This window comes from Lingula anatina, chromosome 10 (genome assembly GCF_051362555.1).
Source record: "Lingula anatina isolate TDL-2025a chromosome 10, LinAna3.0, whole genome shotgun sequence".
NCBI lineage: Eukaryota > Metazoa > Brachiopoda > Lingulata > Lingulida > Lingulidae > Lingula > Lingula anatina.
In genome coordinates, this window is record NC_141776.1 from 9,340,784 (window position 1) to 9,353,734 (window position 12,951).

The 12,951-nt window shown below is 34.3% G+C and overlaps 1 protein-coding gene across 4 annotated transcripts in view; it reads right to left on the bottom strand.

The window, feature by feature from the left end:
* LOC106180039 (UDP-glucuronic acid decarboxylase 1) overlaps window positions 1-12,951 on the bottom strand; it is a 43,804-nt gene that overhangs the window by 21,062 nt on the left and 9,791 nt on the right. For 2 of the 4 annotated variants that reach the window (XM_086997412.1, XM_086997410.1), the window contains exons 3-5: window positions 8,306-8,338; window positions 3,987-4,070; window positions 1,355-1,412 (exon numbers count right to left, since the gene is read on the bottom strand). In XM_086997412.1, the coding sequence (XP_086853538.1) occupies window positions 1,355-1,412; window positions 3,987-4,070; window positions 8,306-8,338 (175 nt within the window). The remainder of the gene's footprint in view (window positions 1-1,354; window positions 1,413-3,986; window positions 4,071-8,305; window positions 8,339-12,951) is intronic. The other 2 variants (XM_086997413.1, XM_086997411.1) reach the window with 1 other exon arrangement.

Here is a 12,951-nt window from a genome sequence, read left to right on the forward strand (position 1 = left end):
AAATATCAATAGAACAATTTTAAATGTCCACTTTGTTCCATTCTGAGATTCTGAACATGGTGAATGATTGAATCTGACAAACTGTAAAGATATGAGTTTATTTCCATTTTTGACACTTTATTACACAATGCACAATAACAGGTTTACCATCATTTTTATATAATCAACTAACAATATTGTTAAGATGCAGAAAATGTCAAAAGAACACCTTTACATTACTAATTAGTTCACAAATGAGATTGTTAACATGCCTAAGAATTAAATCCGAGGAAAAAAGACTTATATACAAAAAAGGCACAATTTCACCAAAACTGAACCGATCAAGCTTATTTTCGAACCTCATCTGTATTTTAGTAAATCTGATCACCCCTGTGAATTTCAAGACGATTGGCCAATTGATTTTCCTTGAAATGTGTTATCGGTGTTGCACATATGCTGAAATAGTGAAAAAACAGCATAACTTCCATAAAAATAGCCTGATCAGACTGATTTTTGAACTTGACCTGCGTATTAAGAATATTCATCAGTTCTGTAAGTTTCAAGCCAAAAGGTAAAAAGGTTTTTCACTTATAGTGTTAACGTTGTTGCATTTATGCTGAAAAAAATGAAAAAATAGCATAACTTCCACAAATATGGCCCGATCATGCTGATTTTCGAACTTGACCTGCGTATTATAAATATTCATCGGTTCTGTAAGTTTCAAGCCAAAAGGTAAAACGGTATTTCACTTATCGTGTTATCGGTGTTGCATTTATGCTGAAAAAAATGAAAAAATAGCATAACTTCCACAAATATGGCCCGTTCATGCTGATTTTCGAACTTGACCTGCGTATTATGAATATTCAACAGTTTTGTAAGTTTCAAGCCAAAAAGTAAAATGCTTTTCCATTTATCGTGTTATCGGTGCTGCAAATATGCTGAAAAAAGTGAAAAAACAGCATAACTTCCCTACAAGTGACCCGATCATGCTGATTTTCGAACTTGACCTGCGTATTATAAATATTTATCAATTCTGTAAGTTTCAAGCTGAAATGAAGAACAGTTTTCCACTTATCATGTTATCGGTAAAAGTGCACGGCGACGGCGACGACGGCGATGACAGACGCAGGTGATGCACTACATGGCTTTCTTTGGCATTTTTTATAAAGCAATAAGTATTAATAAGTAAGTAGCAAGTAATAATAAATGAATATAATAATACTAGATATGCATTTAGGATTTTGTAACTACCACAATATAATTGCGTGTGTGGCCATTGAAGAATTTAATGTATGTTCAACATAAATATTGAATTAATATTATTATAAATTCAATATTAATAACATTATAAATATATACTGACGGTTATACTTACAAGTATTCTCTTGCGATCTTTGTAAGTCAAAAACCCAACTTCTGGATATGTTTTTCTCCTGAAACAATAACAGCTAGGTGAAAGAGACTTCCACAATATTCATGTTCATTTGGGGCTTTGGCAGCATTGATATTTTGTTTAAACCAAATTACAAATAATAATAATAATAATAATAATAATAATAATAATAATAATAATAATAATAAACATCAGCAAAGCTGTCAAATGAACAGACAAAAAGCAGAAAAAAAGAGACACAAAATGGGTTATTTTGTCAATTCTGATGTATAATAAACTAGAGGATCAGACAGGCGATACTGCCTCTGGATATGGTACCACCAGCAGGAAGGTATGGATGGAAGTGTGTTAGTATGGACAAGGGTTGGGTAAATGTGGCCAGAGTATTTTATAAGGAAAAGTAAGCTAAAGGTTAAATTCAAGTGTAGTGTAGATGAAGATGCTCAGTATGTGATTGTTTTTAGAATATATATATTTTTTTTACAAAATTGGAGATATAAGGGCCGGATTATTCTGCAAAGTGAAAGTAGTCAAAGGTCAAACTTAAGGTCAAATTAAGATTGCCAATGTAGTACTTCCTATTCAAAGTTCAATAGTAACTATGGATGTTTCTCTGCCAGTTTTGGCGATATGAGGGTTGAAAAATTTGCAAAGTTCAGTTCGTGGTAAAAAGTAGGTCAAAGGTCAAATTCAAGTTCACAGTATGAAGCCACATGCATTACCTCCTATCTAAGTTCAATAGTGACTTTGGGCATAACTTTGCAAGTTTTGGATATAAGAGTAAAAAAAATTGCAAAATTCAGTTCATGGCGAAAAGTAAGTCTTAGGTCAAATCCAAGGTCACAGCAAGATTGCCTATATATGACTTTTTATTCAAGATCAGTAATAACTATGGATGTATCTCTGCCAGTTTTAGAGTGTTTCACATTTTATTTTCACCAATGAATATCACGATATTATGCTATTTGATATAGTGCAATTCCTCAACTGTCTAGGAAAAAAAAAAAAAAAAAAAAACGACACCACCTTCAGTGGGACTCTTAGCAAGCTCAGCAAAATGCAGCTTACAAAAGGTCTATAGCTTCAAGGGTTCCAGAATTAGAGAGAGTTTGAATTTTGGCATTTATTGCACTGATTGACCTCTAACTCACAAAGGATTAAAGGAGACCCTAAGAGTAACTAAGACCTTAGCTTTCCCTATATTGTAAAAACTTAGGTCCATGTAATAGCTGAAAATTGGCACAAATTTTTTTTCACAGAAAATACCCGTCTTTACCAAATTTTGTCTTATTTGATCTTGAAATGCAGGACAAACACATGGGCATATTTTGAATCTCCACATATGACCTTGAATCAGACTTCTATAGGAACTTTTTTCACCACTCCTTTGGTTTGGGAGCCATGCTAACAATGGTGCCGATGGAACAAGTGGAAAGGATGGATCGAGACTAAACCTATGTTGATAGTTTTTAATTATTCTATTATGACAGTTTTTAATTCTCCCTTAAAAGTTGCCTTTTTATGTGTTTATGATTAATGTTTTAATAAAGTTAATCTGTAAGTTGCTGTAATTCTTAAGATTTTTTACATTGTAATTGTAATGTGTATTGAAATGTGAAATAGCAGACAGATTGTGTCCTCTCAACACCAGTGTATATTTTTAATCAAAATTTGTACTGATACACAAATTTGCAAAACCAAATATCTGTACAATTTTCTACACTGTCAGCTTATAGGTCCCATAGTTACATGGTGCCACATATACTAAATTCTCCTACTGCATTTGCAGGGGAAAAGATTTAAAAATTCAGGATAAGTTTTTTCTGATTTACCTCTTTGACCCCATGCAAAATGATCTAATCTATCACTCTGTGAAATAATTTTTTTGTAAGGTTGCTATAGAATACTTAGTAGTTGACTTATCTATACTACTGCATAAGTAATTTCATTACTATTACCAAAAGTACCAAGCATAATATTCAAATAAGTCACAAATTAAAAAAAAAAGTTATTTCCAGTAACTTTAAATAAAATAATCAGGCTACAGTTTTGAAAGAACTCTATTATGTAAGAACCCTTTTACAATATTAGCTGTAAAGCAAAATAGTGGGAAACAGGATTGCAAAACATACCTGACTGGGCTAATTACTTTTGTGAAAAAGGACCCCTCCATATAATTACCCACCAAAGTGAATTTTCTTGGGATATAAGAACAATTTTGTTCTACCTACGAATTTCTATGTTTTATTCCATTTTAAAATTAAGACTACTTTGACAGAATAAATTATGTCATGTATAATGCAGGCATTGTAAACTGACAATGGTTACCCAAGTGGACTGAGAAGACTATAAATATGCAACATATGCTTTAAAAGAACAACAACATTATTTAAAGGGCTTTTTTGTCTGAAGAGTATGAATTGGGAAATATAAGAAGCTTTTCAAGACATGAATAGGACTGTAGGAGATTTTCAAATGTGTGCAGGGAATCTCTAGAAATTAATTTTGGCAGTCAATCCCATGGATTGGCCCTTTAACCAATGATCCTGATAATACATTTTCTCTGTCTCTATCACACATGCACACTCCCCGTATGATCACACCTAATACTAACCCTGCCTCCAAGTCTTTAACTTTGGCCTTCAGCTGTTTGATTTCATCATATAAAGCAAAATCAGTCTTCTCTATTTTTGTCATCCTGTAAGGAAGGCAATAGATATTGTTACAAGTCATTAGCACTTAAAAGAAAAAAAAAAAAAAAAAAAAAAGACAATAATTGTCAAAGATTACCAAATAATCTACTATTCAGACTTGACAATGTTAAATAATAAATACATATAGAAAGATTAATAGTCAATCCATTGTGTTACATCTTTATTATTCAAGCTCAAGTAATGAAAATTACACAAATAATAAATATGTAAAATTAGATAAAAAGATAAAAACAAAAACAAATATATATAAATATATATAAAAAGAAAATGGTATTTCTTCTTCCTTTGGGGAATCTATTGTGGACACATTTGAGCAACATGTCTTAATGCAAAGTGAGTGATTTTTGTTTTGTCATCGGAGCAATATATATCTGGATTTAAAAGGGGATGATTTCTTACTTGTCATTGTTGAGCATGAATCCATTTTATTTCATTCATCTCCAAAGGTCACTTACACACTTTTCTACGAACTCAACATGCTATATCTTCTGGTTTATCACATACTGTTTAGATTCATACACATGATACAGAAATAATGGCTGTTAAGAATCTCCTCAGTTGGTGCAGTATATAAGATAAAAGGCCAAGAACTGACCCTGGGGGAAATCCATAAATTAAAAGCAGAGGCAAAGTTATTGATGCTACAGAGTCAACAGAATTAGTCACAGATATACATGATATTCAGATCAAACCCATGTACAGCCTTGACCTGTAGAAATCCAAGATCATATCAACTTAAATTGACCTTAATAAAATTTCTAATATCGCCAAAATCATTTGATTAACTGGAAGGTCAGAGAGGCAAAACCGCATCCAGGTATTGTACCACCAACTGAAGCAAGCGCATTGGCAGGGGAAAAAAAAGGCAGCAAAGCTGTCAAATGTACAGAAAAAAAGTAGAAAAAAATAATTCACAAAATAGAATACTGTTAATTCTGATGCAATAATACATAACTGCAAAGTCAACTTCAAATTTTAATTATGCACACCAGGTAATACCGATGAAAGTAAAAGCATAAGGTTTCAGGCCCATGAGAGTTAAAGTACACACTTAGAAAATGTCAGATTGAGAAAAATGAAAATTTCACCAAAAAAAAAAAAAAAAAAAAATGCATTAATCCAATAAAAACGATAAACAAATAGAGCTGGTTTTCTTATTTGATCTTTATGTCAAGAAAAGTAAGTGACATGATTTTTCTTTAATGGTCACTATGAAGGCACTGCCCAAATTGGGGTTTCTTCAAATTTGATGCAATATAACATAAAGCATAACAGCATAATGACCATCAATTATAAATAATAAAGTAAAAATATCATGAGTATTCAGAAAATGTGACTAGCAAAGGTTTTCATAGCCCATGGAAATTAAAGTTACACCTTGAAAATGTCGACGTGAAAAACTTAAATTTCACGAAAAAATGTATAACTTACAGAAAAATTAATCAATGACAGATTTTCCAACTGAAGCTGTATTTAAGTCCCATGTTTCTTTTCTGTAAGTGTGAGAAGAGTAAGTGGAATGGTTTTGCTTTAATGGTCACTATGGCAGCAGTGCCCAAAACTGGGTTTACTTCAATAACAATGCACAAAATAGGCTACTGTCAATTCTGATGCAAAGTACATTATGCTTAACTGCAAATTCAACATCAAATGTTATAATGCTCAACAGGTAATACCGATGTAAGTAAAATGTGCAACAAGCATAAGGCTTCAGGCCCATGGGAGTTCAAGTTCACACTTTGAAAATGCCAGAATGAGAAAAATGAAAATTTCACACAAAATTGCATAAATTCAATAATAAATGATAACCCAATTGAGCTGGCTTTCTAATTTGAACTGCATGCCAATCCTAAAAATCATACTTGTAAGTTAAAAATAATAATAAGTAACAGTTTCCTTTTCATGTTTGTAGTAGCAGTGCAAAAATTTTTTTCGATTTTTAAATAATTATCACCAATTTTTGATTATTGATTATAAATAGCATGGGCATGTAGAAAATTTGATTACCATTCGGCTTCAAGTCCATGGGAGCTCTGAGTCCCACTATGAATATGCCAATACGATAATAATGAATATTTCACTAAAATGTATAACTTCCAGAAAAAGAAGCCAATAAGACTGTTTTTCCAACTCAGGCTGCATTTTAGTCCTGTGTTTCTTTTTTGAAAGTTTGACAATCATAACTAACACGGTTTTCCCATAATTGTCATCATGGCAGCAGTACCCAAAATTGTGTTTTCTTCTATTTTGATGCAATATTACATAATGCTTAACAGCATAATGGCCATCAATTTTTAATAATAAAATATATGCATCATGGATTTTCAGAAAATATGCCTAGCATGTGTCTTCAAGCCCATGGAGGTTCTTAGTCACACCTTGAAAATGCTTATAAGTGAAAAATTAAATTTTCAAAAAAAAACTTTTTAATTGCCAGAAAAATTTACCAAACAGACTGCATTGCCTACTGAAGCTGTATTTTAGTCCCATGTTTCTATCCTGTAAGTTTGAGAACAGAAGTGATATGTTTTCCTTGAAATGTGTTTAGTGTTGCATATATGCTGAAAAGTGAAAAAAAAAAAAAAAACAGCATAACTTCTAAAATAATGGCCCGATAATGCTGATTTTTGAACTTGACCTGCGTTTTATGAATATTCATCAGCTCTGTAAATATTAAGCCAAAAAGTAAAACTGTCTTCCACTTATTGTGTTTATGCTGAAAGTGCACGGCGATGACAGACGCAGGTGATGGCAATATGTACAGACACACCTGTAAACTGTGGAAAAAAAATGGACACCACACCCAGTGTTGGGCTTGACAAGCTCTATCAAATGCAAAAAACAAGAGGTCTCTAGCATTAATGTTTCCAGAATTAAAGAGTTTTTTGTTTTGGCATTTAATGGCCTCTTCGATCGTCCATGAAAATGCACCTATTGACCCAAAACTCAGCCGATCAAAAATGACCCTAAGGGTAATACCTGTCCATAATATTATAGGTTAGGTCTGTGTAGTTTCTGAAAACCAGCATAAATAATTTTTTTTTTTACAAAAAATTACCAATTTTTAGAAAATTTTGGCCCGTTTCACCTTAAAATGAAGGACAAAGGTCAAATCCAAGGGCATATTTGAAATCTCCACATTTGATTTTCTGTCAACCATCTGTAGAAATTTTTCCCATGATTCCTTGTTTGGGAGATATATAGCATTTAATTTCGCCAATTTTGGACAAGGGTGCATTGCGATGAGCGCCACATCTAGACCCAAGCACTGATTAAGTCCAAAATTTATATGGAACAAGTTGAGATTATAAGTGTCCAAAATCCAAGAGAAGGGTACACAGGGTCTTGTAGTTTAGGAGATGCGGTAACGGTGACATGTTGGCGGGGCCGACGGAGCTGGCAAACAAGATGGGTCGGGACTAAAACCATGTGCACTGCCAGCGCCTACACTGGTGGTACAATAAAAATGTTGAAAAACAAAGAATGACCTGATCATGGTCATTTCAAAAGCTCATCCACCTATTAGAGCCTTATCATAGGCCAATTCATCAAGATTCCAAATGAAGTTCTTTCCTGGTAAATTCATGTCTCTGAAGAACTTCAATAGCACATCAACAAAGATAAAATTATTTTAAAAGCTCAACAAAGATTTCACATTCTGTGACACTTGAAGATGTTTTATGTCAACCATGAAGTGCTAGTAAAATGTTACCATGCAGTGATTGAGAGTGTATCAACACTCTCTTTCACGGCCCTGTAATATGTGCCAGAGCAGAAGTCAAGAATCACCTCGACCACGTAGACAAAACAGCTAGTTGTACTGTAGGGAAAGAATTATCACCAATGGAAAGTCTGTATGAGAAAAGAGTGCTCAAGAACATGAAATGAAATGTGCATGGATCTGATACCAGTTATAGTTAAATATGTATAGACACGCATGTAATATGTATAGGCACCACTGTACACAGGCATATAAATCACAAACACATACCAACAACACAGACCATCGACTGATTATTTGAAAAAAAAAAACTTACATAAATTAGAGGATTGAAGTAAAATAACATTTATTTGAAAATCTGTTTTCAGAGACATTGGGAATCATTATATACTTTAAAGTATTGATTTTAACACAATAAGAAGCACAATGTCTCAAATTCTGCTTTGTTTCTTCCACACACAGCCATGCCATCAGAAAGCAAAAGGTGTCTATACCTACCTAACAGGCCAAGGATGGGGTGTGTCTGGAGACCTTTGGATAAAAGAACTTAACAGTTACTAAAAAATACTAACTGTTTGAGTTTAAATTACTTGTCCCATTGCTGTGGTGATAACTTTAATACACATTTCAAAAATAACTTTTATCACTGGCAGAACATTCATACATTAAGACAATGTAATAAAGAAGTTAATGATTTTATTGTTTAAAGTCCTAAAAACTTTCCATATCGAACACTGTTAGGTAGCAATAATGCTAAATAAGGCAGCAAATCTGTCAAATGTACAAACAAAAAGCATAAAATGATGAACTGCTACTGTCAATTCTGATGTGATAATACACTATGCTTAACACCAAAGACAAAACAATTTTAACTAGAGGATCAGAGAGGCGATACCGCCTCAGGATATTGTACTATCAGCTGGAGTAAGCGCATTCGTATGGACCCCCCCCCCCCAAAAAAAAAAAAAAAAGGGACACCACCACCAGTCTTGTGCTTGCAATGCAATCAACAAGTTCTCAAAATATGCAAAAAAAAAAAAAAATATAACAAAAAATGGTACAATCAAGCAGATTTTCAAATTGACCTGCATATTCCTAACATTGATCACTCCTGTGATTCTCTAGACAATAGGCCTATTGGTTTTCCTTAAAATGTGTTGTCAGTGTTGCATATATGCTGACAAAAGAGAAAACCTAGGGGCAACACCGGGCACATCTCTGCTAGTTTTGAAGATATGAGGGGCAAGAAAATATGCAAAGCTCAGTTCATGGTGAAAAAGTAGGTCAAAGGTCAATTTCATCATCACAGTATATGAATTTCTATTCAAGTTCAATAGTAACCATGGGCATTTCTTTGCCAATTTTGGAGATTTTAAGGCCAGAAAACATGCAAAAAGCAGTTCATCATAAAAAGTAGGTCAAAGGTCAATTTCAAGGTCACAGTTAGGTTGACAGTGTATGACTTCCTATTCAAGTTAAACAACAACTTTGAGTGTATCTCTACCGGTTTTTGAGATCTAAGGGAAAGAAAATTTACAAGATCAGTTTATGCTGAAAATTAGGTAAAAGGTTAATTTCAGGGTCACAGTTAGATTGCCAGTATATGACTTCCTATTCATGTTCAATACCAACTATGGGAGTATCTTTGCCAGTTTTTGAGATATAAAGATCAGAAAATATGCAAAGTGCAGTTTATTATGAAAAGTAGGTCAAAGGTCAATTTCAAGGTCACAGATTACCAGTATATGATTTCCTATTTAACTTCATTACTATGGACCTTTGTCTGCCAGTTTTGAAGATAAAAGGGAAGTAAAATTTGCAAAGTTCATTTAATGGTGAAAATTAGGTCAAAGGTCAATTTAAGTGCCACAGTTAGATTGCCAGTATATGACTTCCTATTCAAGTTTAATAGTAACTACCTGCATATCTTTGCCAGTTTTGGAGATATAAAGATCAGAAAATTTGCAAAGACCAGTTTATCATGAAAAAAAGGTCAAAGGTCAATTTCAAGGTCACAGTAAGATTACCAGTATATGTCTTCCATTCAACTTCAATAGTAACTATGGAGCTATCTCTGCCAGTTTTGGAGTTAAAAGGGAAAGAAATTAACAAAGTTCAGTTCATGATAAAAAGTAGGTCAAAGGTCAATTTAAAGGTCACACTTAGATTGCCAGTATATGACTTCCTATTCAAGTTCAATAGTCACTATGGACCTATCTCTGCCAGATTTGGAGATAAAAGGGAACAAAAATTTGCAAACTTCAGTTCATGGTGAAAAAGTAGGTCAAAGGTCAATTTTAAGGTCATGGTAAAATTGCCTTTAATGACTTCCTATTCAAATTCAATGGTAACTATGGGCGTATCTTTGCCAGTTTTGAAAGTATAAGCATTAAAAGAGTTGTAAAGTTCAGTTTATGGTAGGTCAAAGGTCAATTTTAAGGTCACAGTTAAATTGCCAATATATGACTTCCTGTTCAAGTTCAAAGTAACTATGGGCGTTTCTTTGCCAGTTTTGGAGATATAAGGGACTTATATGTTGCAAAGTTTAGTTCATGGTGAAAAGTAGGTCAAAGGTCAATTTCAAGGTCACAGTCAACTTCAATAGTAACTATGGTCCTATCTCTGCTGGTTTTAGATATATAAGGGACTAAATGTTACAATTTTAGAGTTACAATAATGCACCATAAATTTCCTGTCAAAAGATATTAATTTTGGTTGAAATTCTTGCAATGGGAGGTGCTCAGAAGTTCCAGATGTTCATGAAATAATGTCATTTTTGACCAGAAGTTGTTTGCCTCGCCAAGCCTTATGTTTTATTTTCCAGAGGTTCAAAATTTATTATACATTACCATATTGCACATTTTGCTTTCACCACCAAAATGTACTTTTTGATACAGCATAACTCAAAAACCGTATGGAAATAAAAAAAACGGAGACCACCTTCAGTGTTGGGCTTTACATGCTCTACAAAATGCAAAAAAGAATGGGTCTCTAGCATTAACGGTTCCCGAATAAGAGACAGTTTTCAGTTTCGGTATCTTATGGCCGCTACTCCCGTGAAAATGCACCGACTGACACCAAATTCACGGAGATGAAAGATGACCCGAAGGGTAACACTTTCCAATAATATTATAAGTTAGGTCTGTGTAGTTTCTGAATATCAGTGCAAATAATTTTTTTTGGAAAAAAATTTCGTTTTTTGAAAATTTTGGCCCATTTGACTTTGAAATAAAGGTCAAAGGTCAAATCCAAGGGCATATTTGAAATCTCCACATATGACTTTCGGTCAGCCGTCTGTAGAAATTTTTCCCATAATTCCTTCCATAGGGTAGATAATTAGCATTTATTTTTGCCATTTTTGGACAAGGGTGCATTGCAATGAGCACCACACCTAGACCCCAGCACCGACGAAGGCCAAATTTTACGTGGAACGAGTTGAGATTATAGGTAACCAACCTAAAGTCTGTAGGAGGAGAAGCGGTGATGATGTCATGGCAGCGGAGCCGGTGGAACATGCGGGTCGGGACTAAAACCATGTGTACCACCAACGCCTACGCTGGTGGTACAATTATGCACATCAGGTAATACGGATGTGGATGTTTCCGTTCTGCCTCATGCCTGTGGGAGTTCTATGACCCACAGTGAAAATGACAGAATGTGAAAAATGAAAATTTCACAAAAATGTGTAACCTCCCGAAAAAAGATGTCAATTAAACTGCTTTTCCAGCTCAAGCTGAATTTTAGTCCTGTTTCTTTTTTTTTTCTGTTTAAGAATAATAAATAACAAGGTTTTCCCTTCATGGTCATCATGGCAACAGTGTCCAAAATAGGGTTTTCTACAATTTTGATGCAGTATCACATAATATTTAACAGCCTTTGATTTCTGGTCCCCTCTTGTAATTAGAATTTTGACTAGCTGAATCATAGTTCTTAACTGTACCAAATGGCACGGTTTGCTCTCTAAAATACCAAAAATTTTAGGGCCCTTCAGAGAACCCCACACCAAGTGAGGGGGCATGGGGAGGCAGCAGGGCTTAGCATCTTCGCCCCCCCCCCCCCCCCCCAAATAATCCTTGATCTGCCCAAGCATATCTAAACCTTTGTTTAAAAAAATGGTGTCTTGAACTTGATATACTTAAAATGAATGTCTCATAGAGGTGATTTCATAGCTTAATTTCATTTTAGAAACTTCCACATTTAAATCAAATTATATCAATGTTTGGTTAAGAATGTTCAGATGTCTCAGTTATGATATTAAATGAAACTGTTTTTTTTTATTTCATTCATTGGAAAGAACTGTAACCAAGTTTTAAAAGGATTGAATGTATTTATGCATGTTGTTTATATAGCTTCAGTTTAAATATTTTAAAGGCCTTGAGTAATGTCTCAATTCCGTTTATTGACTTCAATATCTCTGACTTGCTTTAATTGAGGAATCACTGTAATGTTTTTTTTTCCTGTGTATTTGTATACAAGGAGAAGAACTCTCTATTGTCATCAGAGATTACAGATCATAAGAGATCATCAGAGTAAGTTTTGTCAGTCGAACCGACAGCTGTCTTAGACTGGGTTCCCATCCCTAGATCGATCTAACAGGATCGGTCTATCTCCACGGGGTCCCTCGCTAAATTGCTTTCAGCCCAAGTGGCTTACACGCCTGGGATGCCCCAAGCTGCTAAACGATAGGTAATTACCCACTATCAGCCTCAGTAGACGTAACAGACATCTAAGCCGCCTAAGTTGCAATTAAGCGAGAATCCCCTCGGAGATAGTTCGATCGAAGTTAGTACAATAGGGTCTGGGAATGGTCTCTTAGGAGACTCCAGGCCTCTTATTCAGAGAAATAAATGTAGAGATCTGCCAGTTTGTAGTTAATCTCTGAAAAACAGCCTTAGCCATAATGTTATCTGCTGGAATAGTAGGGCAATTCCGGCGATACGGACGTACATTTTGCACACTTTGGGAGTGCACTGCACAAAATCCTGTACATTTGAGGCCAATTTCTTGTGGCCTGTATGTGCGTCTTAGGTGGTTATATTACTTTATAAAATAACATGTTTCAACTCCTTTGCATGGCTATGTAGCATACTGAAAACACCCCTGTAACGGACGTATGCGTACAAATGAGATTTTTCAACTTGCTT